Below are 27,708 nucleotides of genomic sequence, written 5' to 3'. Positions count from 1 at the left end.
GGAATTAGATCTACCATTTCTCAAGTTATACATTTGTAACACCTTAAATTAATTAATACAGAGGATGGTGGAGAAGGAAAAGGGAAAAAGAGATAGGGCATTCAACAGTAACTTTAGGAAGGTATAATGAACTGATTTCCTTGGCTTCTAGAAGCCATCAAAGACGTCCAGAAGACTCAGAGTAATAGAGGGATTAAGGTTCTTAGAAATAACTATTGAAGTTTCTTTCTTCTGTAGGTATAAGGAAAGCCTAGGGAGAACAAGAATTCATATGAACTGCTACCTAAGTTGTAAGCTAATAAAACTAGACATATTTACATAATTATATCTGATTACGACTACATGTCCAAATTTGTAAAATAATCAATCGAAATACATGAGAGCACAGATCATCATAAATTTGTATTTACCCTTTAACTATCTGCCAACTTTCTGAAAATGGAAAGTTGAAAACAAATTTATAATCTTAATACAAAAAGGACATTTTATATCACCTTCCAAAATTATTCTCATCACCGATCACAGAATGGTTGGGCTTGGAAGGGGCCTCATGAGACCATCTATTCCAACCCCTCTGCTAAAACAGGTTCACCCAGAGCAGGTTGCACAGTATGGCATCCAGGCGGGTTTTTGAATATGTCCAGAGGAGACTCCACAACCTCTCTGGGCAGCTGTTCTAGTGCTCTGTCACCCTTAACAATATTCTAATGAACAATATTAGTTTTCTCCTTTGTACTACAATGATCACTTCAGGACAGTTGAGGAATTTAATGGAGTTTACACTAGAGTTACTTCAATTAAGTTGAAAATTGTTTAGATATGTTGCAGTAAATATGGTCTCAAAAAATCATTTCCATCAAGAGACATTATTTTGGTGGTAGGCAACTACTGGTCTACAGTTTCCAGCACAGTATACAACAGCTGGCCCGAAATAATTTTGTTAATAGTCAATACTAATGTAAACTCAAAAATCTAACACTGCAGTACCATATCAAGTACAATATGTAAACACTTTCTAAGTGAATGGTTGTAAGACATTCTTGTTCTCATCTTTTAAAAGTCAGACTTGCATTACAGTAAAAATTTTCAGCAAAATAAGACCATTAAAATGAATAGCAGAATTTACTTAAGGACTGCTCAACATAACTAATACTCTATTTAATTTGTAAATAAGCTACTGAAATTACCAGTACTAGACATACTGGACAGCAGAAAACAAGAGGAACACCTACAATTCTCTTTGTTTTCCACTGTCTTAATCAGAAACTCACTGCAGCAGGATATTTTGTTCTCATCCTATTTGCAGGTGAACATACTCACTTGCGGTTGTATAGAAGTTTAAGTTTATTTAAGGGTGGTCTGCTACAATTTTGTTTTTCCCTGTCTGCCTGTCACCACTCCCTCACTTCTGTCAGTGCTAAAACAGACCTAACTCCATAGCAAGTCAGCTAGGACAAGGTTAAGCTGTCTGCCAAATGGACGCACTACGCGGTCAGATGAAGGCCAATACTTTCTGATGCAAAACAGGAAGCAGGAACAGCAAATCATGAAGGAATGGCAGGACTGCAGTAGCCCTTGGTTCCTACTGTCATGGAAACATTAAGTCCACTTCACACTACTAAAAATAACATGCTATCACCTCTCCTCCACATCAAAAAGTTTATCATGTTATCCAGTAGTCACTGCCAAGGCGTTTGGTTGCTTCACCACCACAGGGTAAGTGATCACTTACACGACTTGCACTGTGAGAGACTTGTATCTGAACTGACAAAACAGGTGTAATATAGCAATTTCCTAAAAACATTTTAAGGACAGCATTATCCTTTTTCTGCTACTGTATCACTTACTAATTTCACGACTTGAGTTAAATAAGCAGCAAACAATGGATTGCACAGCATGACCAACATTTCAACAGGGAAACTATGGAAGGCAGCATTATATTCTTCTCACTTGCAAAAGCAAAAATGTAAAACCAACACACCATGCAATAATGAATTAGAAAGAGCTATTCAGGGAAGCCAAAGTTGCATGCACAATTTATTGTGGCCTTTTAGATAGCTAGAACAAATGAAATCTTATCCTAATATCTTTCAAATTTCAAGCTTTTGCTACTCCTAATTACAGAGCAACAAATTATGTACAGTATTACTATAATATCAACTTTTTTAAAATAAGGTTAAAGCATGGTTAAAAATTCTTAATTTTTTTTTTACTATCTTTTTTTTTCCATGGAATTCACAGCACACAAAGTTCTCAGGGTAAAAATTAAGACATCCTTCAGCTTACTGTAGGTAGATGAAACTAAAGCATAATGAAAATTAACAATTCTACCTATAAGGAAGGTACTAGAAATTTACTTTAATTAATAAACAAGCCCTACCACATGACACTTGCTGAAGGCAGTCTATGGGACAGAACTGCTTTTAGCTTATCCAACTGAAAAATAAACCATTCTACCAATACTATTGTTCCTTCATTACATTCTCAACTGTTATACAAAGAAAATGCATATACGAGTGACTAAATATAGAAATACTATCAAAATAACGTCTCTAGTAACAAGGAGTAAACAGAAGGAGGACAGTTAGTCAATGAGTATGTAAAAATCATGCTGTGTACAGCACATTTACTTTCCCATACAGATAAATTTAAAGATATTCAAGACTGAAAAGCCTAAAATCACTACTACAGGCAAGATCCAAATGTATGAACAAAATAAAAATCTTCTACTGAAACACTATTTCCCACTCATCACAACTTTAAAATTTCATTGTTGTAGTGGCAAATGATATACACAGTTTGACAGCGAGCATCACCAATTCATAATGTGTTGTAGTTATCTTCAGAGAAGATGGAGGCAGCAGCCAAGTAAAACCACAGCTGCCCCAACACAAGAAGAGCACTACAGAAAATCTGAATAACAATGATTCCAGACCAAATTAGAATAGCTAAGCAGAAACACAATCTTTTCCTCAGAAAGGAAACATGTGGAGTCAAGGGAAAAAGGGGTAAAAAGTATTTGTCTGTAATTTTAATTCTGTTATATGTGCCTCACCCTATAAAGAGGATAGGATAAAGGTGAATTACCAATTAAAGAGACCTGGACATCTGTAAAATGAAAGGAGTATCTATAGAAACACATCCAGCTAGAAGAGTTCTTAGAAACACAGAAGCCTAACATACTTCTGGCAGAAGAATTGAGCCCTAAAGTCCAGGACCTCAAAGAACAATTTCAAACCCTTATTGATGCTCTAATTCCATATGCTATACTTATGCACCTCCACTTACACAAGTCCTGTGTTTTTTCTTACATTCTGCAGTGCACAATCCAGAGGACCTTTTGCCTTTGCTTTGCAAGAGAACCACCCATCCTTACTGAACTCTTGAAAAAAACACACAACTCTCAAAGCTCTCAAAATAAAGAGAGAGCAAAAATCTGCAGGATTCGCTTCAGAGGGAGGCATAAGGACAGTACAGCTCAAAGGGATCTCAGAAGTCTGCAGACTACTTTTTTGTTTCAGCTTTTCTTCAAAGAAAAACGTGGAAGAAGCAACACCGTATGATATTGCAGGTCTAGACCAGTATCTCACTGAACTATGGGAAGAGGAAAGGAATTAGTCCTATGGAACATGAAGTACAGTCAAAATTAAAAAAAGGTTTCATACCAAAGAAATGGAAATTAAATATAAATTAATAATAATTGGTCCTTCTCCTTGGGAAGAGGAAAATGGCATGTTCAGCCAGTCTGCCTCAAGTTGTCCTCGTTATTTCTAAAGATAAACTGTTTGACTATACAACCATCTTGGTAAAAATCTATTAATTCACATCCACAAGGAAAAAATCATTAGTGATACAGGTTCATAAAGAAACACACTTTAGTACTGAAACAGTCTCTCTTCACCCAAGTATATTCAAAGAGAAATCTGTTTTAGGAAATCAGGCTTTTTAACATCTTGAGTACAAAAATAACTGATCATTCCAAGAAATTAGCAACTAATTCCCATCTCTTAGCACTAGAACACTAACACATTTCTGAAATTTATCTCAGAAACTCAAAGCATTGTTACTCTATAGCAAGAACGAGAAGGAGTCTTCTCTCCCCCAGTCTCAAACTTTAATCAAGTTGGACTGCAATAAAACAAATACATTTACATATCAATTTTAGTCCTTTTATATTCATCTGAAAAACAGTAATAGTTGCAGGTATTCTACCACAAGAAAGGGAATTTTCAATTTTCTATTCATACATTTTAGAGTATCTTTGCAATCTTCCAATATCCACAATTTCACCCATATTGTTATAATTTGCTAGTATTTCCTTTTTTTCTTCATTGTTATCCTGATTATTTGAAGGTTTATGGCTTCCCTCAGAAGTTTTCAATTTGTATAATTTAATACTAAACTGAATTTTTCAGCTCTCAAACTGCCTGAAACCATAATTTGATTAAACAGCCATTTTTTATACTAATTGAGCAGATGCAATAGGTGGTGCAAAAAACAAGTTCACCTATATAATAATTCATTAGTATGTACTATACATGCCTGTTTCAGCAAGACATAATTTTGAGAAATTAGAGCCAGCAGACCTTTAACTCTTGCACAAGTAATGCGCACCACCTAAATCTCTTATGTCTATGTATAACATATAAAGATGATAATGAAGTGAACTGACAAAGTGTATTTCAACTGATGCTCTATTTGAACAATAGTTAGCCCTGTGTTGTTGTTTTCTATTAAAGGGGAAAACCAATTATTTCTGTAATGAGGATTACAGTGCTTCCCCAACTGATTAAGTTACTAAATGAGCCAGAGTGTTTTCAAGACAAAGATTTGGCTGACACTACCACAATGAAAAAACTAGTAATGCATTAAATTTTTTTTGAGGCTCAAAACACACCCATCCAACAGCTCCATAAAACAAGTATAACACAAACATACACAGAGTATACACATCAGTACTTCAGACATACTGGGGGTTTGTGACCTATCACGTGATCTTGAAGTTGACCCTTCAGTCACATCATTCAGCAATAACAGGGAGGTAAAAGAATCAGATGTATGACAAAATGAATTCTGTTTCACATGGAAATTTGAGCTGCATGTTTTTAAAACTATTTGCTCTGTAGTACTTAGAGAACAACATAAGGGTTTCCAAGTTTTGCCCATAAAAAAAGTCTTTTTCTTTCTACCATTTCTAATCCTGACTATAAACTCAACCCTAATGTGCTCAGTCTCTTTAATAAATTAATAAATTCTGACTATCTACTTTCTCTAGTGATTTTCTGCTTTCAGAAACTGACAATGTGCAATGTCAGAGGTGCATATTCTACCATTTTTTGATAATTCAAGAATTAAGTCTCTCTCCCTATCTTTAGTAACTTTTAAAAATGTGTTCTGAATAAATTTGCTTATAGAGACACCATGTGTCATCACAAATTTCCTCACAGCCAGCATCTATTAGCATTCACTAAGCACCCAAAATCAGTAGTCATTTTAATACCACCTAATACTTTCTTTCTCAAGATAATCTCATATTTTCCTCATAATATGGAAAATTTTTCCACCACTGAAAAAGATACAATTTATTCTTATCATTTTACAGTGGCACAAAAATGGTGGTAAAAATGAGCACAAGATGCAAGTTAATGACATGGGATACACCACATAGCCACACTTGCTTTGCGTGACAATACAGAGAATATCTAACAGAAGGGCTCTCACAGGGCTCTCACAGGGCAATTCTCATCTCTGCAAGAAGCTTGAAGTCATCTAGCTGGCCAGAAGGCAGTTTATATTATCAGGAAATAAAAAAGACAACCCATTTTCCAGTTTCCCTACATTCACATATAGTGACAGGAGAGTTGATACTAAAGGATTTTGTTCTTTTTGGAAAGTGTTTAATGTGATGATCAAAAAAAAACATGCCTTCTTTTCCTAAAGTATGAGAATCATCTCAAAGTGAAACATAAAAGCATGTCATAATTCCCCAGCCTTAAAATGATGCATAGTAATACTGAAAAAGAAAAAACTAGTGTTTGCAAATAGTTTTTTCCTTTTAAAGGTGATAATTTCCTGCATCGATATCTAAAAAATAGGCAAACCCCCCCCCCCCCCAACATCTCTCTGAAATACTATTCTGTTGTAAGGAATAATTCAATCTCGGATGAGACATTTTAAAGATCACTAGAGTATTACAAGAGAATATCTAAACTTCATTTTAGGATGCCATTCTGCAGGCTTACTCTTACTGCTGCAGTATTAGTTGTATTTCAAAAGCAACTTTGAAAATGGAAATCAAAGGCTTGCATACAAATACTTACTGCAGGTATCAGTAACTTTTTTACTTCTTCAACAGCCCTCTTCAGTTTTATTTCTGCTCTGTTCTGAGCATCCTCCACAGTGATAAGTACATGTAAATCTTCATTCAGGTGTTCCCAGTTGGGCTTGCCTCGGTTCTGTTCTTCCTAAAAAAAATTAAAACATGGAAGCTATGAAACACATTCTGTATGAAGTAATCACATAAGCAGTAGACAAATTCTGTGAATAGTATGAACTGTATTTTCAGCCATATTTCTTTATACTTTGGAGACTGTTTTGTTTTATAGGAACTTAGTCTTCAAAATACCTTTTTGGGGATTTGTTTGTGCTTTAGAACCTCATACCCTATTAATTTTTTTCTAAGACTACAATACAAATGCTGTTTCTTAGACTACCTTTCCCAGTTGAACAAAGGAATAAGAACAAGAAGAATTACAAACACAGTATTACTTTAAATATTCTTTGCAGCTTTTTGAGAGTTAAAGACATAAGATATACTAGTGGTTAAGCAACCTAATCTTTTGAAGAAAAGTGAAGGAGACATCATACATAGAAACTCCATGTCAATCACTCCAAAGGAAAACAAAGCAATTCTTCAGTGTTAAAAATCATTTTTAAATACTCATGAAGAAAAGATTCAAGACTCAAGCATGAGAAAAGGACTAGAAGTTGTAATTTTCAAAGCAGAGCTACATGTACTGGATGAAGGCAAGAGAGGAGATGGCATGGCTTTAATACTGAAGTCACAGAGGTGCACGTGACAAGACTTTCATCATTAGATAGGTATTCTGTCACACCCATGGCATTAATAATCCCAAAGATAAATCTCGGAAATGTTTTCAGAAAGGGAGAGCAAGCTAAATAAAACATTTCTAATGTAGACAATTTTAAACAACAGATATCAATAAACTTCAACAACACACGTCTTTCAAAAATTATATAATGAAACAACATAGAAGAAACTTCCCAAGTGCTTTTTTAAGCTGTAAATACAGCTACCTAAATATCCGCAAAATCTCACTTAAATCTGACAATATTTAAAATGTAATAAAACAAGTAAAAAATGAGAAGTGTTTTTTACAACTTTTGAATCTAAAAAAAGGCCCACACAAATAAACCCCACTTATTTGAAATTTAAAATATTGGACATAATACAAGAGTCTCCTATTTGTAAGATACGCATTTGTGCTTTAACCACAATTCACACTTTAATTTTGCATGCTGAATTTTCTTTAATCACAAATGTGTCTTTTCCCCCAAATTTCAAGAAAAGTTATTCCAGGAAATCAGACATGCTGAGGAAATATTTGAACATTTAATACCAACAAATGTTCACAGTGCTTTACATTCATATATACTTGAGGGATCACTGTTCCTTCAAATATTTTCTTTTTAATTCAGCTAAGTCTAAAATGTTCTGTGGAATGGATAAGGATAAAAATGGGGAAAAAACAGAATCATGATAGATAAAAGGAAAATTTACGTAAAAGAATCAATGCTTGGAAAAAAACTTCTTTTCACTATTTATGTAACATGCACATATGCATTAATCCATACTATCAGCTACAGTGGTGTGGGGTTATCTTAGCCAACTTTGGAAACAAAGGTGGCTGCGAAAATAGCTCTATGAATTTCAGAAGCGAAGAAGAGAGAAAAATAATCCTTATTTATGGAACAGAACCCAACGCAAAGTGCAGCTAAGTTATAACATGTTCTCTGCTGCAATTTAATCTTTGAAAGAACTATTTATGACAAGGTATTTGCATCCTATTTATTCAATCATGATCAAAACTCCACTATTACTATTTAAACAATTCTGTTTATTATTATTTTTTTAATCTAAAGCAGGAGTGAGCTGTTTTCTTTTAAGATGGTGACAAGCTATATTAATATGAGGTAGTACAAAATAATATGTTACACGTAGGATGAATGAGAGAAGGTTCCTAAACCAGCAGAGGGCAGAGCAAGAACCATGCAATTACCTCTTCTTGTACTGACACAATGCTGGAATGGAAAAGGTACTAGAGTTCCTTACTCAAGATGCATGACAACCTGCACTACTGCAGTATCACAGGGTGGGGGGGGAAGGCCAAGAGAGACAAATGGACAAATGACAAGGAAAGGTGCCCCCAAGAAAAACAGCAAGTTGTTTCCAAAAGATAAGGAATGCCTAAATGCAGTTTTAGCTACTATGCAATTAAACACTATATAAATAGTGTGGGCAAACAAAGAGGCCTTGCGGTGCCATATCAATTTCTTTCATAATGAAAATAATAGGGTGCAAAGTTTCAAAAACTTGGAAAACCTGGAGGACTTACCATCTGTCAGCAGCAAAAATTAAAATCCACATTGTTGTAGTGCATTCATGATTCGTAATTTTTAGAACACAAAAAACTCGTTCTTTGTTATTGAAAACAAGGTAGCCTGCCTCTTGGTTTTTCGCTATTCAAAAGTTTCAGATTAATGTTACATCAAGTACTGATGCTGTACTCCAAATTATCTGTTGCAGCATGAGAATTTTTCGTTCAGTTAAAAAAGAAAACAAAAAAGATGTACATAGGACAAACAAATGATACAGAAGATTTTTTTTTTCCTCCTAATTTACTTTTAGGTAGAACACATCATGTGTAAGGTCAATAATTACAGGTATTATTAAGGTCAGACCTTACAGCACAAGTAATCATAAAAACTACTTATCAGTAAGATAACTGAACTAGTGCACGACTATGACATGCTCTTCTATGGTCATGAAGTACATTAATAAAAGTCTTGTTGGTTAGAGTACCATTTATTAAGTCAAATGGCAAGACTGAAAGAAAGGTTAAGAAGAATAAAAGTCCATACTGTGTTTTGAAAAAACAGTTAGTAACAAAAAGAAAAAAGACACAGTTTGGAATGGGCTTCCAATTTCTTCTGTTCTACCTCAATGCACTGGGGCTTTCAACTCCTCCAGTGCTTCCCTTCTGTCCCTCAAAGTTGTTTTCTTAGTAGGTTAACAGTTTTCTAAGAAATGTCTTTTGCTCTGCTGAAAATTCTAGTTGAATGTTATACCAATATATATAATTGATTATTTATTTGTTTGTTTTTACCAAAATTAGGAAATTCGGGTCCATACTAGCTCATTCATTCAAACAGAAAGTCAGATGCAAAATATACAACGGGGTTATGCTGATTGGAGAGAGAGAACCTGTAACCTCTTGTAGTTAAGAGTTGCAATTTTTTATGTTACCTCATTCTCCTTTTAAATCCTAAAAGGATGCTTTGGAAAAACATATTTTCCCCCAAGTAAAATCTTTACTTATATTAAACTAATCCTCTGTGCAACAAGTCTTGAAACATCTTTTACTATAACAAAACATTGTTGAGGAAGTCTGAACTGGTAAACTGAATATACCCGGAACGCAAGGAGGAAAGTATCTTTCTTAAGACTCATGAAATATGTTCCGAGATTTTAAGGGTTGATTAGGGTTTTCTTTTGAAAATTTTTTGGGAGAAAATGCTGAAAAGAAGGGCAGGACAAAATGACTACAACTTGCCCTGCTGCTTACTCAGTACAAAGAAACTAAGTGATGTGGTGGTCTTGGAGTGAATTGCAGATAAGACAAACCAGATCCACATCACAGATTCAGAGAATAGCTGAGGTGGGAAGGGACTCTGAACATCACCCAGTTCAAACCTCCCCTTCATGTTAAACTCATGCATGCTGGGAAGGGCTAGGTTTTAAACATCTCCAGGGATGGAGACTCCATCACCTCTCTGGGCAACCTGCTCAGTGTTCAGTGACGATAAAAAAAAGTTTTTTCTTAAGTTTAAATGTAACTTCTTTCCTTTCAGTGTGCGCACTGCCCCTTGTCCTTCAGTAGCAACTGTTGAGCAATTCAGCGTAGTTGCCAGGTCTACCTACTGAAAAAGCAACAAGGAGTAAGAGAAATTGCCATGAGAATTATTTTGGGAAAAAAACACATTCGTTATCACAGCAGGAAGAGTATGCACACTGAAGAAAGAAACGGCACCAGGAAAATCAGAAAACCTGACTAAGACTTGGAGAAAGAGAAATTCAATTGCATATATTCAAAATTACATACACAAGACATAATTTACAGCATGAAGTCTTCCTGCATCCCAAAGATTGTTTATGGAAGAATTATACAGGAAAAATGGAGACAGTGAAGACATAGGAAAGTATAGAGTGAAGTGATTTATGCCACAACCTTGGTAACAACAGTATTAGAAGAGCTTAATTACAACCAAACTATCTTGTCTGCTAAATTAAAGAACATTAAGAACAACATAAATGGCAGATGAAATTTCACTGTGCTCCTTGTTTGGCAGAAATTTCAGTATCCTTAAATATGGCCTATTCTGTAAGCAGATTTGCCTTCATTCTCTTGCCTGTGTATATATATATATACTCACTATCCTCAGAGTACCTATACAGAATAATGGACTACTTAATATTTATCTTGTTATGAACATCAATGTATCAGGTAGTTTAAAAGAAAAAAAAACCTTGCTAAAACTCCTCAAAATTTAGCTGCAAAAAATTAAAAAGTAACAACTACAGAAATTTTCTTGGGGAAGGAATTAGGGGGGGAGCTGAAAAGCAGGCAAAGGTTGCCATTGACTTGAATCTATACAGTGAAACTTGAATATTAGAAAGGTTGTTCCGTGAGAGGAAATACTGCAGTCTCTCTCACTGTTAATTTGTCATGTGTTTTCCATACCCCTCACCATACCACAGGAATTTCAAGTCGTGGTCTTACACCTCCTGCATCTCGGGCCCTAATGGCTATTCCTATTTACATCTTCATATCCCATTCCAAAGTTTTCCTCCTAATTTCTCAAACTCTGACTTAACAAGAACTTACTAGCTTCCTGTAAGCTACACAAAGCAGATGATTAAAACTCACCTAGACTGGAGTACAAAGTTAGGTCTCTATTGAGCCAATCCAATACATTTCAAAAACTCTAAACCCAAAGGAAAGAAGTGTCAAGGTTAATTGAAATTGTTAAAATTATTCAGATGTTGAAAGGGGAAATACTTTCAGAAAGAAAGCCACCACAAAATATTTTGTCATCAACTCTTTAAAAATCCTCAAACTTTATTTCTCACCACAAAGACTTTCACAGTGTGGCCAACTGCCTAAAAAAAGTTGAATTAGAAACTGGTGAAGTAGAATCCAGTCTTTTCCAGCTATGAGAATGCCATTAAAGGAAAATGGAATAAACACCAAAAGAAAAATACTTCCCTAGTATCTGTTTATATGCAGGTAGGGAAATATTAGTTAGACAATAAAGAAAGAATGAAAAAAAGAACGTAATGTGGTAAGAGTGAAAGAAGTTTTCCACATGGCATTCTTTTTCAGAAAGCTATGGCCTACAGTATTAAGAAAGGTGCAACTTCTATCCTATGCACTTTTTTCCACTCCATCTCATGCAATTTCCAGTAATGTAGGTGACTAAAAAGGTACAAACACAGCTCAGTACCAACAGCAGGAACCTTTTAAAGAAATAAAGCTGCTGGCTCAAGCAAGTGTTGAGAATGAACCTTAGCACTCTCACTCATGTTGAAGTGATAGCTATTAAATTCTGTTTTCATCAACCTATTTAACAAGCTGCTCTCCTTGCTGAATGACAAAAACCACAGAAAAGCTAGAGTAAAAGGGAAGAATGTTTTCATATAATGTCAAATTGAACACTAAAATTAAAAAGCATCAGAATAGCTTTAGTCCTTTAAACCACACAAAGGTTTAATTCAAGTACACTCTAAGAACTTGAATTATCCTAAGATATAAAAAACAGTATAATCCCTCATAACCATTTCTCGCAGTCAAATGGAGGCAGCAAGATGCAGAGAGAAGAAATTCAGCTATTTAGTAAAATTACCACACTATATTTTGTCTAATAAATTGTGCTGTAGGTACATTACAATTGACAGTAGTTCTAGATGAATATTTATTTTCAATAATGAAAACATTCACATACATATATATCAAAGTTTTAAAAAAATTCAAAGAGCAGTTTAAAAGAAGTTGTGTGAATTTAAAAAAAAAAGTTAACGTTGATATAAAGCAATTTCAAAACAGAAGTTAAATTTAACTAAGAAGTCACCAATTAGGTTATTATAAACAAATTCTAGTCCTGATCCAATTTTAGTATTTTTAAATGAGAATTGATAGGTATTGTACCCATGCAACAGTGCCTGAATCAGTAAGTCCAACAGAAACATAAATCAATCATTCAGTACAGTTTACATCTTACTTTACCACCTTTTATTGACACAGTTGAACTGGCAAACCAGTCCAGTTCCAAGTCAGAGTAATCTAAGAAGAATGTACTTTTCCCTCAAGTTGTTATTCCCAACCTTTCACAGGCTACAAGAACTGTCCATCTTGTGTTGTTCAACACAACTTCTGTTCTCGTAACTGTTCCTTCTGCCAACCTGAGCTACAGAATTTTATTTTTAAGTTTTTGGTACCTCTGCTGCAGAGACAGTTGAAAACAAACATCCAGAAGACAGATACTGTAACATACTGTGGAAGGAATAAACCACTCAGAAGTCTCAGTCTACAAATAATTCCATATCAGCATATTCATGAGAGTTTCCAGCTCTAACGAAGCAAAAATCACTTGAATTATCTCTTACCGTGGTCTTACTGTATCACTTTTTGACCAATGTAACAACTTGCTATGGGTTCACTCCCTTACCAGGCAGTCCTTACTTCTCCCACTGGGACTGGCTCCAGCATCACACCAGCCCTTCCCAAAACCAAGCCAACATGCCGATGGCAGAAAACGTCTCCCCTCTCCCTCCATTTTCTCCTGGACAAGGGAGTTTATGATAAGGAGCTACTGAGTGTCAACATAAGATCAGTGCTGGGAAAAGGGAGAAGATGAGGGACCATATTTTAACACATAAGTGCCACTTAAAGACTGGCTTACCATGTCTCATGAAACTAACCTAAGTGAAATCCAACTGTTCATGTACCAAGAACACAGTTACCTTTATCATCTTATATGAAGCAACCTACTCATCTGTGTAAGAACTAGGTATTAAATGCTAGTATACACTAGTAAATGTAAAGTGGAGTTTCCTCCTTCCATTTTTGCCACTGAATCCTAAGTGTTGACAGAATTGACTGGTGAAAAAAACAAACAAAAAAATTCTGGAAAACAACTCCCCAACCCCCAAACCTATATTCACAAGATAAGAGCCCTGACAATAATATTTCAATAGAAGCTGTTAATTTAGATGAGGCCTGCAAACAAAATAAGTGCTTAGGTAAGTAGCAAAAATAGATGATTTTATCAGATGAAATTCCAAACCAGCCCTGCAGAAAACCAGTTTAAAATGATGCACTAATTACAGTATCTGTTTGAACAACAGAAGTAATTTTATAACATGAAGCATCAGAAGACACTGATTGTCTTAACCCCTGCTGATAAACTGCTTTAATTGTGCAGTTAGAGTCAGGCAAATTAACAGAGACTTTTGCTCCCACTGAGTTTCTAATGGTAGCAGTTCACAAGCAGAAAGCTGGTGAAAAAAACAATGTTACAAAGAAATGCTGAAGGAGTAGAACCTGGTTAGGGAGAACACTGCAGCTTACTTCACATTTTGAATTTCTGATCAAAGTTTTCACCTAGAGAAACAACAGATGAATTGCTTAAATTAACAATACATACTGCTGTTTCAAATGTCAAGCAAGTTAGTGTTATTTAGCATGTCTTTAATTATAAATTATTATTGTATACTAAGCCCCCATCAAGACAATTTTGGATTAAAAAAGTGGGTGTCTTCCTGCACACATTAAACTAGCTGGTAGCTGTCAAACATTGTCAAAAGGCATTATAAAAGAATCTTTTGAGAACTATTCTGAAAAAAATTCTAATGGCATGAAAAAACTTAATGTTTAAATGACACAAGAGGATAGATACTGTTCTCTGTTTCAAAGCCCCAACGCAGACTTTGTGCTCAGTAAACTTCAAACCAGGCACCGCCCCAAGTTCAGATCTGCCCTGCAGTCAAAATGGTTCCTGCATGCTCACAACACCACACTGGATCTTTCCAAAGCTGTGGCTTTACAGCACGACTGAACTGAGCTGATCCAATCCTTCTGATCTGCTGACAGAAGAGGAAGCCCCTGTCACCACCCCAGTTGGCACACTCACGCCCCCCGCTCTGCAGGGCTGTGGCTGCTCTGGAGAGCAGAGCCAGCAGAAATTCCCTGTCACAAAGGGTAAGTTTCCATGAAACAGGCAACAGGACTGCATCTCTCCTCAGGATTTTCTTCTTGTATATTTGTCTCAAGTTGTGTCAGTGTGTAAAATAAGATTTGTGGAACAAGCTGTATTGTCGAGTGCTATCAAAACCCAAGAGCCTGTTAACACTGAATATTTCACTGTTGCGGGATGAAAGTAAAAGAGTTTTGTATGCATTGGTATCCTCAGGGAAATAAATGAGAATTTAGCACGTGAAATGCATAGCATAAACTCAATACCTGGATATATTTGTTAGAGAGGAATGCAATTTTTAATATTGACACTTAAAATATCAAATGTTACCCAGTCAGAGGAGTGAGACTGTTAATTTCTCTGGCTTTGGACTATTTATAAGTTTTAACATTTTAACTTCACCAGTATTCCTGGTGTAGTAAATTTCATATGAAGACAGAGTTACACTGAGATCCAAGTATGATTTTATTCCCCTACAGAAAAGGGAATAAGCATTTCACAATATGTGATTCCTTTTACACACTGACCACTTGCTAAACAAATATCAAATTCCCTCAAAAGATAATGAAATACCAATAAATCCTGAATGCAGGTCTTTTTAAATCAGAGTTACCTTCAGATGGCTTTTTGAAGGGAAGTACCTCCACGCTCTGAATCTCAAGGTACAAAACATATTTTTAAATGAACGCTTAGACCAACAAAACCCAATCTGTGACAGTGGACATATTCCTCAGAGCATTCTCTGATCAGGCAATACAGACAGTAAGTGTACTTCAACTCATGACTCAAGTCCATTCTTTATCAGTCACTAATGAAATTAACTTCAAAATAACCTGCAACTGTTTTCTAAAATCACTCTGAGCTTATGAGCATTATAAATCACTATGAAGCTCATTTTACTATTCAGCTTTTGATAGAGAAAGGTTGAAAAAAAGAAAGTATTCTTTTATACGCCTTATTATCAAACAGCATGTATGTATCATGCACAGATAGTAAATTACTCAATTTACATAGTCTTAACGTACTTTAGAATTTTTATTTTACCAATAATTAGCAGGATGTTCAAAATAGAAAGTATATCTAGAAGCGATCAGGTTTTATGAACAAAAAAAGGTATTTATTTTAAAGTATGACCAACATGCCACTAAAATAATATTTCACTATATAGCACTATTAAATTTAGTTTAAGTACATTAAGATTCTTTTGCATATTTCAGTTTTTATTTAAGCAGTATTTCAGCTGTACTATATTTTAATTTACCACTGTATTTCCTTCTCCCCAGGAAGAAGACTAGTACACCAAAGTACTAGCCTTGCTAATGCATACCTCTGTTCCACCTGAAAACTTACCAAGGTGTCCAAAACTCTGCTAAAGTACATGCTGACAGGAAAAAGTTTTAATTAAACTGAAATCTGATGCCTCTTTTTCATCTGGGATTCTCAAACTAGGAGATCTGAAAGTGCTGACATCCAAAAGGACCTAATCTAATACACTTTCCAGAACTAACTCAAGGCATGTCAACTTCAAGAAATTTGCTTGAAGAAAGAAGCTGCAACTGCAAGAAAATGCAACATAATCCAGTGGCTGGTACGCTGGTCCAGGAAATGAGCATCAAGATCCTAGTGCGGCCTCAGGCAAACAAGCATCAACATCACCAGGCTGACATTCCAAGAGTGCCCTAACATCATACCAAAGAAACACACAAGGAAGTGCTTTCCACTTTGCCCTTTATGAAAGCAAATCACTGCCCAGGAGGTGAGGAAAAAAAAAAAAGGAGGCATCCCTATCCCAGTGATACAGGACTTCATCAGAAGTTGGGTTCCTGTGTTTTTACTTAGGACTGGAGCCTTTTTGCAGTTGTAAATAATTAAATAAAACATAGAAACAGCATGCTGAGGTGAACTTTCATTTATAACTTCAAGGTAAGCCTCCTACTTTTTCCTTTTTCCATTCATACAAAACTTTTACTTTCATCTGTACAATGAACACAAATGGTGGAAAGCTTCAAAAGCACCTGTGGTTTAATGATTTGGAAACTTAGGGGAAACACTTGAACAGTGGTTTCACATTTCTGAACACTTATTGTTTACAGTGAAGTGCTACCATTATTCCTCAACTGTATTTTAGGGGACAAAAAACCCCCCTGTCTACTCAATGGTTTCTCAGTCTTCTAGTATACACAGTAAAGTGCTCCCAAATATTTCTTTAGGTGATTTTTTTAATAGTTAAAAAGAAAACAAGCAAACAAACAAAAACCAAACACCCCAACCCCAAAACACTGTTCTTAATTTCAATTTGGACTACCATTTACAGCATGCTGAATTTGGAAAACTGCACTCTGTGTAGTACTAGCCACTAGCACTTGGCCAAGTAAAAACCGTAAAATAAATTATATTTTTGTATTCAATGGATAACATGATCAGCTCTTAGGCTAACAGTATAATTTGACAAGTTTTAAAACATTTTTTTCCTCTTCTGAAGTACTGTCATGTAACTTTCATCAACAGTAGCTGCTGCACATAATTGTGGCATCTGTCTTTACTGAATTTCAACCATTTTTATTTCTCTATTCCATGTTTTATTTCCTCTCTGCCTTGCTTAGACTTGATTGCTGCTTTGCATAGCAAACCTGGTCAGTGCATAAACATTCCCTATATCAATAATTTGAGCTCAGTGTTAAATTCATTCATTTCTCAAATTAAACTCATTTTCAAACACCTGTGGATCCTGCTCTTTTATGACTGCTCTACATATAAACAAAGCTGAACAAACCATAAGGGTTAAGAAGTATCAAAATAAAACTACACTTTTCTTCAAGTGCTATTCCCGGTTAATCTAAACATGAATTCCAGCAATTTTCACTCATTTATGTTAAAAGTCTAAGAAGCAGACAAAGCTACCATAATTAATACATAATTTCTGATTTTTATTTTTCTTTATAATTAGGAATAAATAACTGGAGTTTTTTTCAAATTAAATTTACCTACCTGTTAAAAAAAAAGGAGAGAAAAGAAACAGAAAGAGGAGAAAAAAATATAAGTGACCTCTTGGAAGTATCGGAATAAACAGCTGCTGACAACCTGCATTTTAATGCCAGCATATCAACACTTCTATTTTCTTCATCTTGTTTTGCCTGTCACTTCCAGAGTCCAGTAACTCAGCCATTGCTTGAAAATCCAACCATTTTGCTTTTAGCATTTCCTTAACAAGGAGTTGCACATATATGTTCTCATATATGTGTATGTGTATATATGTGCATATATATATATAAAGATATAAAAGATGTATCAATATGGATTCCTCTGCATAAATTTTGGTGAAGGTCTTAAGACAGTATATTGAAAAGACAGTTCTGTAAAACTGCAATATACTCACGCCAACCCTTTGGGTTTTTTATTACAAAATAACTGTAAGCTTCTGAGAGAAAATTATTCTTCCACATTTCCCCATTCTTTTAAAATTTACAATAATACACAATTACTAACCTTCTTAACATCTTTTCAGAAACTGCCTAAGACTCAGTAAGAAAACCTCCAAATCTTTGTACAAAAGTATACAAAGATGTTGCTACAGAATATTTTTAACAGAAATTTAAATTGAACATGTTAACATAACCTCAGCGTGCCAAGACAGTTGGGAAGTACCACCTCGTAGCCCACAATGTAATGGACAAGCTTCAGACAGTTAAACTGTACAGGAGCTAAATTTAAGAAAATAAAAAAGAAAATTCCTCCCTATTCCAGCCTCCCTAAAAAAAAAACCCTGAAGAAAAAAAATAGCAAGTTTACAGGTTTTACTTTTCATAAGTACAAAAAAGGCTAAGTGACCTCAGTTTAAGAATATGAACAGTTACTACTGTTTCTTTAAAATCAGATGACTTGTAACGTAAAATAAAATTACTTTTATAGTAATATGTTGTTAACTTTACTTTAGGGCATTGGGATCTTTAGGTTTTTACTATTTGCCAAAGCAATGAAAATAAGATACTCATGACTCAAACCAAACATACCTAGGTAGTAGCTAAGTTTCAAATAACTCAAATAACTTCTCGAGCCATAAAGAAGCTGCTTTGTTCAGAGAAATGAAAAAAAATTAAAAGAGGTAAAATGAACATTCAGCACCGCTGATTTTTTTAGATTGGTTCAGGGGCACACTGGGGAGAGGCAAGGGTATATAACTTCAATACTTGAACCAGTGTCACTTTGCCAATAGTACTTCACATCTGGGCTACAAGAATGCAGCCAAATGCAAGAAAGAGATCATGTACAGAACAGCAAAGCTGTTTTTACTGCCAGGGCCAGGCTGACATGGTTGCAATGCCAGAGCTTTAGATCAAAACCTGTATCCTGAAATGTCTAAAAATGGTTCTTTCTGTCTTGGATGTGTAAGCAAATGATAACTGAGTTTTGACAAGAACAGGCAGAGTCAAACTGGAAAAAACAGGGCGAGGGGGAGGTAAGTAATCTATGTTACCACAGCTCTCATGCATAAGAAGAAGTGTTTTGTGGAATCCTGACCTCAATGAACAATAGTGTATCAAGTATTTATATGATAATACCTAGTATTTCTCTTATTTCCCCTTTCTTGTTTCAGTCCTTGAGATGAATCTTCCTTGAAGATTTCCTCAAAGATGCATAATGAAGACCAGGTGTCTGAATCTCTCCTGCTTCCTGCAGGTCTGCCAGGATGGCAGGAAGACTCAAGTGCCTAGGCAGCTAAATGCTACTCTGAATATTTAGATTCACAGCACCTCTTATGCCAGCAAGAAAACACAGCACTAAACATAAACCAAACTTTTCCATAAGCAGTTGCTTAAATGAATATTGACAACTTTAGACACAATATCTGTGCTTATAATTAGAACACTGATCTTGCATAGTCACATCAGAGAAAGAAACTGTCTCAAATCCCAAGAGAGAACTATTCTGTTTTCTTGCATAGAAGTATTTCTTCTGTAGATTTCAGTACGACACAGCTGCAAGGCTAACTGCTCGCTCCCACCAAGAGAAGTGGGTCCATTCCTTTGTCCTTCCCTCTTCTTTGCCACTGGGGCCTTACACAGCCAGTTCACACAGCAGCAAACCACTGCTGTCAGATTACGTTTTGCCTGTTTAGCAGGCTGAACTGGCTCAGTGACATATTTCTCAAGTAGCAGGCTGAGCACAAAGGAGGGCACAGGCATGACTCCCTCTGTAGAAAGTTGCCAGCCACCAGTTACAACCTCTGCCAGACTTCACAGCAGCCCAGCCACTCCCAACAGGGGGTGAGGATGGGGAGCTCCATGCTCTTGACTGCTCAGTGGATAGGTTGGCACTTATTAGTGCCACTTACAGCAAATGTAATCTTACTGTAATACATAAATTGCTATTTTAAAGTTAAGTATTCTGAAAACTCAGTTTCCACTCCCAATTAGGTGTGAAACCAATCAGTACCTTTCACTTCCAATGTTACATCTCAGTTGTCTCCCTGAGAAATAAGCATTCTATGTCCCATGTATTTAAGGAAGGGTGTGTCAAAGAAAAAAACCTAGTCATTCACAGCATAGTGATTAACTCCAAAAAAAAAAATAAATCATGTAGACAAAAAGGTCATAACCAGCAACTCTACTTCTGGCATCTTCCTATTTGAATATGCAATCTCAACACTCTTCTTAAAAATGTGTAATTTCACAGGAGATGTCAGCCAGGTTTCAGCAGCCCTGCTTCCCCTCTTCATCACACAGCAGGACTAATGCTGCCCTATTACATAAGACTCTTTGTTTTAAGGCTTTTGTAATCTCTTAGGAGTGCTTTCCACTAACGAATTACATAATTAATATGTCACTCAGTTATTCACTCTCATTTCTTTACACAGTGATTTCTCCCACAGTACCGTGTTCTGAATATTCAGATTTTTAGAAGCATTAGAAGAACACCTTGCCTTTTAGGTTAGAGAGGAATGAGACCAAAAATGATGCTCCAAGTTAATTATGCAGTCAGCAGGTCTCCTGAAACTCTGTTACAGAAGGGCTTTATCTTAGTGACCAGGTACTCTTAAGCAGAGCCCAAGGTTCTTACTCCAGTGAGTAAGACATGATGGTTAGTGGACCCCTCTATAGTCCATGAGTCTTTTGGAGAAGACAGTCAAATTCTTTGGTTAATGTAACAGTTTTCCACAGAATATTGCTATTAAACAGACATTATGCTACAAGGTGGCATAAGTTCACAGCATGTTATCAAACATATTGTGTTGCCCAGACAGGGCAAGATGTTCTTTACCAGTTTGAAACTACTGAAAAGCTAAATTTCATGGTCATTCTAATCCGTGTAGTAACTCATGGGCTCTATAGGTAGAAAGCTCACCAGTTAATTGGAATGTTTTTATTCAGGTTGAGTCTCCATTCACACAGGTTTTCTGTTTGGATTTGCTTTTTGGTTTTTCCCCATTTTCTTTTTTTGTTGTTGTTGTTGGGGGTTGTGGGCGTTGGGGTTTTCTTTTGGTTTGGTTTGTGGTTTTTTGTTTGTTTGTGTTTTTTTTCTTTTCAGTTTCAGGAAAGGGCTCTGTGAACTTTATGTTTCGTATTCATACTACGTTAATACTTCTAAGCAGTGCAAAAATTGTAGTGCAGTTTGTTGTCCATGATTTATTAAATTTTTTCTTCAACACTGACCCACAATCAAGTAGTATAACACTGAGTAGAACAAGGAATATAGCATTTTATATAGCTATTCATCACTGCTAATACTGTTAGATTTTAACACATTTAATAGTAACAGTCCAGCCTTAATTATTATCTCCATTCTCTTTTTTTTTAATTTGCTAAACTATTAAAACACCGAGTTCACTCTTAAACTGTAACAATTTACTCTTACAGTGATTACACAATCATATGTTTAATATATCTTTGGGTTTTAATCATTTCACTCCCTCCTGAAATAGTTCCATTCTCTCTAAACTCAGTTGGAACAAACCTATTTGTAAACAAACAACCTGAACAACAGCTCAAGACAGATGTAAAGTATCAGGGCAAGATCCTAATGCAAATTGAATAAACTTAACTTCTACTTATAAACAATACAGAAAACTCAAAATTTGCCACTGAGTACATAAATGACAATTAATATTGGTTAACAAACTAAAGTTGAGTCCTTGAAAGAACTCAGAACCAATGCCTCAAATAGTCTCAGCATACATGCTTCCCTTATATTTATGTAACCTTGTACACAGTCTCTAATTACACTTTTATTTGCAGCAGTTGCCTCAAATCCTTGCTACAATTACATGGGATTTGACACACCCAAGCTACTACCTAGATAACTCAAAGTGTGACCACTGTTCCAAACCTTCTTTACAACCAATTTCATGCAACAATTCTATTGATTATAATGACTGCAGAATTAGGAGTATCCAGCATGTTCTCAAGGGTAGATTAAAATGTAATAATAGTCTTGCCATTTAAAGACTGTATAGCTGAGTGCCAGCCTGGCACTGATATTCGATGGCTCTTGAGAATACTGCTGCTAATATATTAGGGAAGCCTTTCCTACAGTAATGATGGATATTTAGGATCAGTATCGCTCTTTATCTCTCAGGTGACATCAATCCAGTGATTTAAAAAAAACTAACCAAACAAAAAAGAACAACACAACCACCAAAAAACTCCAGTCTTTACACCTTCTACACATAATGAGCTGAAACTCACAATTTTTTTAGCTAAGTTAAATTACTATACACTTCCATCAGCTCTTTATATAGTATCTGTGCAACACATTTAAAATAAAACCCTTGTGAAATTATTGAAATAAATAATTTCCATAAAGGAGTAATTATGGAAATTCTGTTCACTCTTTGAATTGGAAAACAAAGTGTAATAAAATCCCTGTTCATTATGTAAACACAAAAGAAAGTGAAAGCTAATCATAATTTTGATTCAAAGTTAAATATCACAATATTTACATATATACCGGTTTTAGGAGAAAATGTCTAAATATGCATCCTTCAAGATCCCATTCAATTAGCAGTCCTACAACTGCTGTTTAGGAGACAATATCATCCTTCAAAAAAGACATCTGTTTTCATGTACTTTTTGAGTCCCACAGATTCTGGTAAAATGTACAGAAATGTAATTTTTAAAAAGCTCATTAAATAGTGAATTTGCTGACATCTTCATTTGCATCATTTTGAGTTAAACTGAGTATGCAAACTAAGATCTATTATTAACCATATTATCACAGCTCTATTGTAAGTCTCCATAATATGAAAAACTAAGACTTACGAAAAATTTCAAATTCCACTTTTTCAACACAGTGCCACATGGGTAGCTCTAGTCATTTCCCTCAGCTACCAAAGATATTAATAAAGAGAGAAATATTACGAATAAATACTGGACAGATTAAAAGAACCAAACAGAATGTTGTTATAGTATAAAGCTGCAGAAGCAAAGCAAATCCTTGAAGGGTTAATGGAGTCTGAAGGTATTTAAAAGCAAGTAAGTTCTAACAGATTCCAGTACACTATTAGAGACATGTAAAAGTTATTAAAAAAAATTAACTGCTTCTACTCTTCAGAAGACAAGTTCCAAGGTTTTTTGTTAAAATGTCTATTATATACATTTTCAGATTGCATGCTTATCTGCCCACACAATGTCAATTAATGTACTTTTGAATTACAAATGCTGAAGATGGTAACTCTGGGTAAAAAAGGTCATTATGTACATGCCTTTCTTATGTTCTACAATGGTTTCATCCATCTTCAAAAATAAGACAGCATTGTACATGAATTGAGGACAAGAATAATTCCACACTTTGCTAACATCCTAGACAGGAAGGTAACTTCCTTCATTCTAAATGTTTCCTGTGCTTCAGAAAAGCAGAAGCATAACCAATTTTCTTCAAAATGCATTTCCAACAGATGACAAAGATTTACTGCCAACTGACAGGTGCTGACCTCCCACTTCCAGACCTGGCCACTATTTTTTCCCCATCCTCTCTCTTCTCAAAATGGCACAGCTATTTATTTGGGTCAATACAGCTTATTAAGTAGGAATTTTTTTTATTTCACTGAACTATTCTCTCACATTAGCTGACCAAAGTCTAGCTTCTTTCCTGTTCCCACTGTAACGCTCTAACATTTGTTTCCACCTCCTAAAAGAGAAATTGAGTGAAACTCTCAAATATGTGCAATCCTCTATTGTTATGAAACAATGCAAACTGTCTGGTTTTATTCATGATAAGGGATAGAAAGGCCCCAAAAAATTTCAGCAAAACAGATTGACAGTTCCTTCCTGTACCTCCAATACAACTCTTAGATGATGTGACACTTTCAGAAGAAACTCAACATGAGCTCTCAGAAATGTCCCTAGCAGAGAAATAGATACAGGTTTAGTACCAGTACATAAGAGCTTGTTACAATGTCCTTAGTAAGAATGCCAAAGAGATGATTTGAACACCAGCAGTCGGAGGTAGGAAACATTAGACACTGTTTAATTTTTTTTTATTAAAAAAATCACTATCATGGACCACCCAACACAATTTACATTTTGAAGACAGATTCAAAAGAAAAAACTTCAACAACTATTGTCACAAAAATCTTACCAATATTAAACTTGTGTATTTTTGCAGCAGTTGGATATTACAACAGTGTGTAACTGATGTGAAGCCTGTCAATAATCAATGAAAGCTTAATTATAGTTTTCCTCATGTACAATCATACAAAGCCACTTAGGGAAGAAGAAGAGGCTGAGATTCTTTTTCAGTCAGGGTCTCCTCAAATAGTAGGTGATTTGCAAAAACTTACTGGAATGTTTCCAAGAAGTAAAACATTTACTTGCCTCTACCTCCAAAACTGCTGGATCATGGTTGTCTCTGTTCTTAAAGGAGACCTGAAAAGCAAAAAAAAATTGGGCTTGTGCCCTATTTTGCTTCTTTAAGATGTTTGAGAGGCATGAAGGGTTGGAATTAGGGTTTGTTGCGGGGGGTGTTTGTTTTTCTTTTCCCCCTGTGATGGACATAAATTATCCCTTCTTGTTTACTTGGGACTGAAATTTCAAGAAGCCATAATAGAAGACAACCTAGTTAAGGAAAAACAATGCAAGAATCAACAGAATCTAAGTCACAGAAGAAACAAACTTCATTTTTTTTTCCCCTCACCCTTACTTCCTTCAAGTTCTCCTTCATTTGAATGATGAATAACGCAAAAATCCCTCTCCAGAGTTAGGTATTCTTTGGTGCTGGTGATTTGCACACATATTTATAATTTAACATTATGCATGCTAAAGAAAAAAAAAAAGGGGTGGGGGAATCAATTAGAAATTTGATTGAGTTTGTATTTTAAAATTCTAAGATAAAATGCAATAGAGGAAAAAAATTCAAGTCAAGACTCTTTAATGTTTCAAAACAGGAAAATAAGTAGAAAAATAACTGTCAGGAGTTCTCTGCTAATGGAAAAGAGAGAAAAACCCACAAGCTGGCTAGCTATAAAAGGGAGACACACAACACTTCCACTACTAACATGGCCTGTAAGGCAGTTCATATGTATGCTATAGTGATGCAGTTATAAAAGCAGCTGTAGTGTTTTTTCCTAAAAAAATAGAGTATTACATCTTATAGCTCAAGGTTCATTTAAAAGTAAAATAAAATTAAAAGTCAAATTTATACCAGATGCAAATTAGCAGGGAGGACAGTTTATTTTAACTAATGTCCATTACTGTTGGGGCAACTAAACTAGCTCATTAATTTTAAGCGAGATGGAACAGTATCATGTAATCCATTCAAAAAATTGTTCAAAGCCTCTCTTCCTTCCACCCACGCTTCAACTATGTATTTACTATATCAGAAAAAGGAAAGTCAAATTTATTTATTTTTTTGTAAGAAGAGAAATTAAAGATGTTGCTTATGAAAAACGTGCAATCATCAAGAAAAGCAAAAGCACAATGCCTAAAAATAAGAAAAATATACCCAAAGTACATCCTTAGAACACTATTTAAACACAATATAAATTCTCATAAACTTTATATCACAGAAAAACTATACTCAAACAGTACAGGGTTATAGTCAGTGTTTTAAGTCAAATCAGTGAACTGGCTGAAGTTCTTCATCATTCATGTTCATACATGGAATGTGATCTTGCTGAAATGCTAAACCAGTATTAGACAGGTCAAAGACCTGAACATCTTTACCTTAGGTCTATTACTCAACTCAAATCTCTACTTCCAACAATTATAATGTTACTTCTCCAGTTGCAACAGCCAAAAGGCACCAATTCAAACAATACTGGCACCTAATTAAATGCTCCAGTGGCATAATTCAAAGGGAGGTTACTTTGGATTTTAGTATTTTGGGACAGTTGGTTTGCGTTTTGGGGTTTTTTTGGTATTTTTTCGTTTTGCCTTTTTTTGGTTGGTTGGGGGAGGCATGCTTGGTGTTTTGGTTTTTTCCTCTCCACATATAAAACTATAAACAGGGAATAGAATTATATAAAAAAAAGGAAAAAAGGAACATTTGGAAATAGTAATAAAAAATAAATCAAAATTAAGAAAATCAAGTTTAGTTCAGAAGAGAGACTCAAGAGTTCTAGAAAGCATCAGATTCCAGAATCATACACAAGACTGTACCAAACTTACAGAAAAAAAATTTCACAAAATTATACTCTTTTCTCCTTTCTGTTAAACAAGAACTGTTTTCATCAAAACCTTTTCTACTTTTCTTGAAATTTATGGTGACATAGCAAATGAAGTTAAAGTGAAAACATTTTAATGCAGACATTCATGTATCTCATATCATGGGATGTGACGGTGAAGTTTAACTCTGCAAGTTGAGTCTATTTAACAAGCAGTTGTCACTGAAAATAGCAGTCCTGACTCTGCTACTTCCACTGAACTGCCCCTGCTGCTTAGACAATTGTGCAGGGACCAGCTGAAGAAACTCACAGACCCAGTTGACTCCTGAGGATGCATATGAAACAGTGGGAAGAGATGTCCTAAAGCTTTTAATGGGAACTGACCATTAGATCAATCCAAACATAGTGCCATACCACTCACAGAAAACCTTCAATAATTTGCAATGGCAAGAAGATTTCGTCCTTTGAGGACTGCTAATATGATAAGCTTACAGAGCTCAGGCATTACTCCGCTTAAGAGTGTGTGAGCCTCTTCAATCCTGCATAATTTGACGAAAACTTAAGTAAAGACACTATGAATCGAATTCCAATTGAAGGATATATGTGGTTATTTCAATATTCATTATGTCACCTTTATAAAGAAAAGTGTATTTATATTGTGTAGAATTCACTTTAAGTTTACTAAACACATGAATGACACAAAAACATCTTAGTTATTTTTAAAATAATATTTTTAATACTCTTTTTACTATGCAATGCATCCTTTGGATGCAACACTTCTGCCTATGCAACTACTTCATACAAAGTATTAAACCCCATTTAAATGTTATGGAACAGAAGTGATTGACTGACTTTTGAAAAAAAATGGTAATTAAATCACAGTATCCCAACTACCAGTTGCAATGCTGTTCTCCACAGGAATCTGAAAGAAATTAATCTTCTGCTGTAATTTATAAACAATGCCTAGACCATATACTCAAACTTCCTGCTGCAAAATCATACAGTCTCACAGAGGAAGGTACTTTCCACAAAAAAGTGCTCATGTAAGTCAGACAAATCATCAGCAAAAGTTGTTTATAGGGGTTTTTCCCCTCTGTTAGTAAAGTATGTTTTAACTATTTAACAAACTACAGTAATACCAAACAAAAGTAAAAACAAAGTTTTCAGTGCTAGTCATGCTCAGCCAAGCATATACAGTATAAGCTGCATATCCTCCCTACCCTGCAGCTAGGGTTAATAAGATTTATTCCACTTTTTTACGTAGAACCTCACATTCTTCTAATGGGGACAAAAAAGTCTGAAAGTGACTGCAATAAAGTTTTAGTGACTTAGTACACAACATGCCATTACTTAACACACTAGCACTCAAGCTTCACAAGGCAAGCAAGGCATACATTGCAGTTGCAGTGTATGCCAAGTGAAAAGCAGGCACAGCTCATCAGCTATGAAAAAGTTAAAGCAGATTAACAGGATAAAATATACAGAGACAAATCAATGCGTGAACAAAAACTTAAAAAAACATTAGGTGTCTCAAAGCAAGATGTGATGTTTTTATCTAG

General features: G+C 35.2%; 1 protein-coding gene across 12 annotated transcripts in view; it reads right to left on the bottom strand.

The window, feature by feature from the left end:
• QKI (QKI, KH domain containing RNA binding) overlaps nt 1–27,708 on the bottom strand; it is a 158,580-nt gene that overhangs the window by 45,295 nt on the left and 85,577 nt on the right. For 7 of the 12 annotated variants that reach the window (XR_003525749.1, XM_027632871.1, XM_027632860.1 and 4 more), the window contains exons 4-5: nt 24,363–24,413; nt 6,321–6,464 (exon numbers count right to left, since the gene is read on the bottom strand). Coding sequence is in view for 9 of the 12 variants with exons in the window: in XM_027632871.1 (XP_027488672.1) it covers nt 6,321–6,464; nt 24,363–24,413 (195 nt within the window). In the remaining 3 variants the exon portion in view is untranslated. The remainder of the gene's footprint in view (nt 1–6,320; nt 6,465–24,362; nt 24,414–27,708) is intronic. The other 5 variants (XR_003525757.1, XR_003525756.1, XM_027632904.1 and 2 more) reach the window with 1 other exon arrangement.

The sequence above is a fragment of the Corapipo altera genome, unplaced genomic scaffold (genome assembly GCF_003945725.1).
Source record: "Corapipo altera isolate COAL_440 unplaced genomic scaffold, ASM394572v1 2b, whole genome shotgun sequence".
NCBI classification, from domain to species: domain Eukaryota; kingdom Metazoa; phylum Chordata; class Aves; order Passeriformes; family Pipridae; genus Corapipo; species Corapipo altera.
This window is presented reverse-complemented; position numbering and strand designations above follow the sequence as displayed.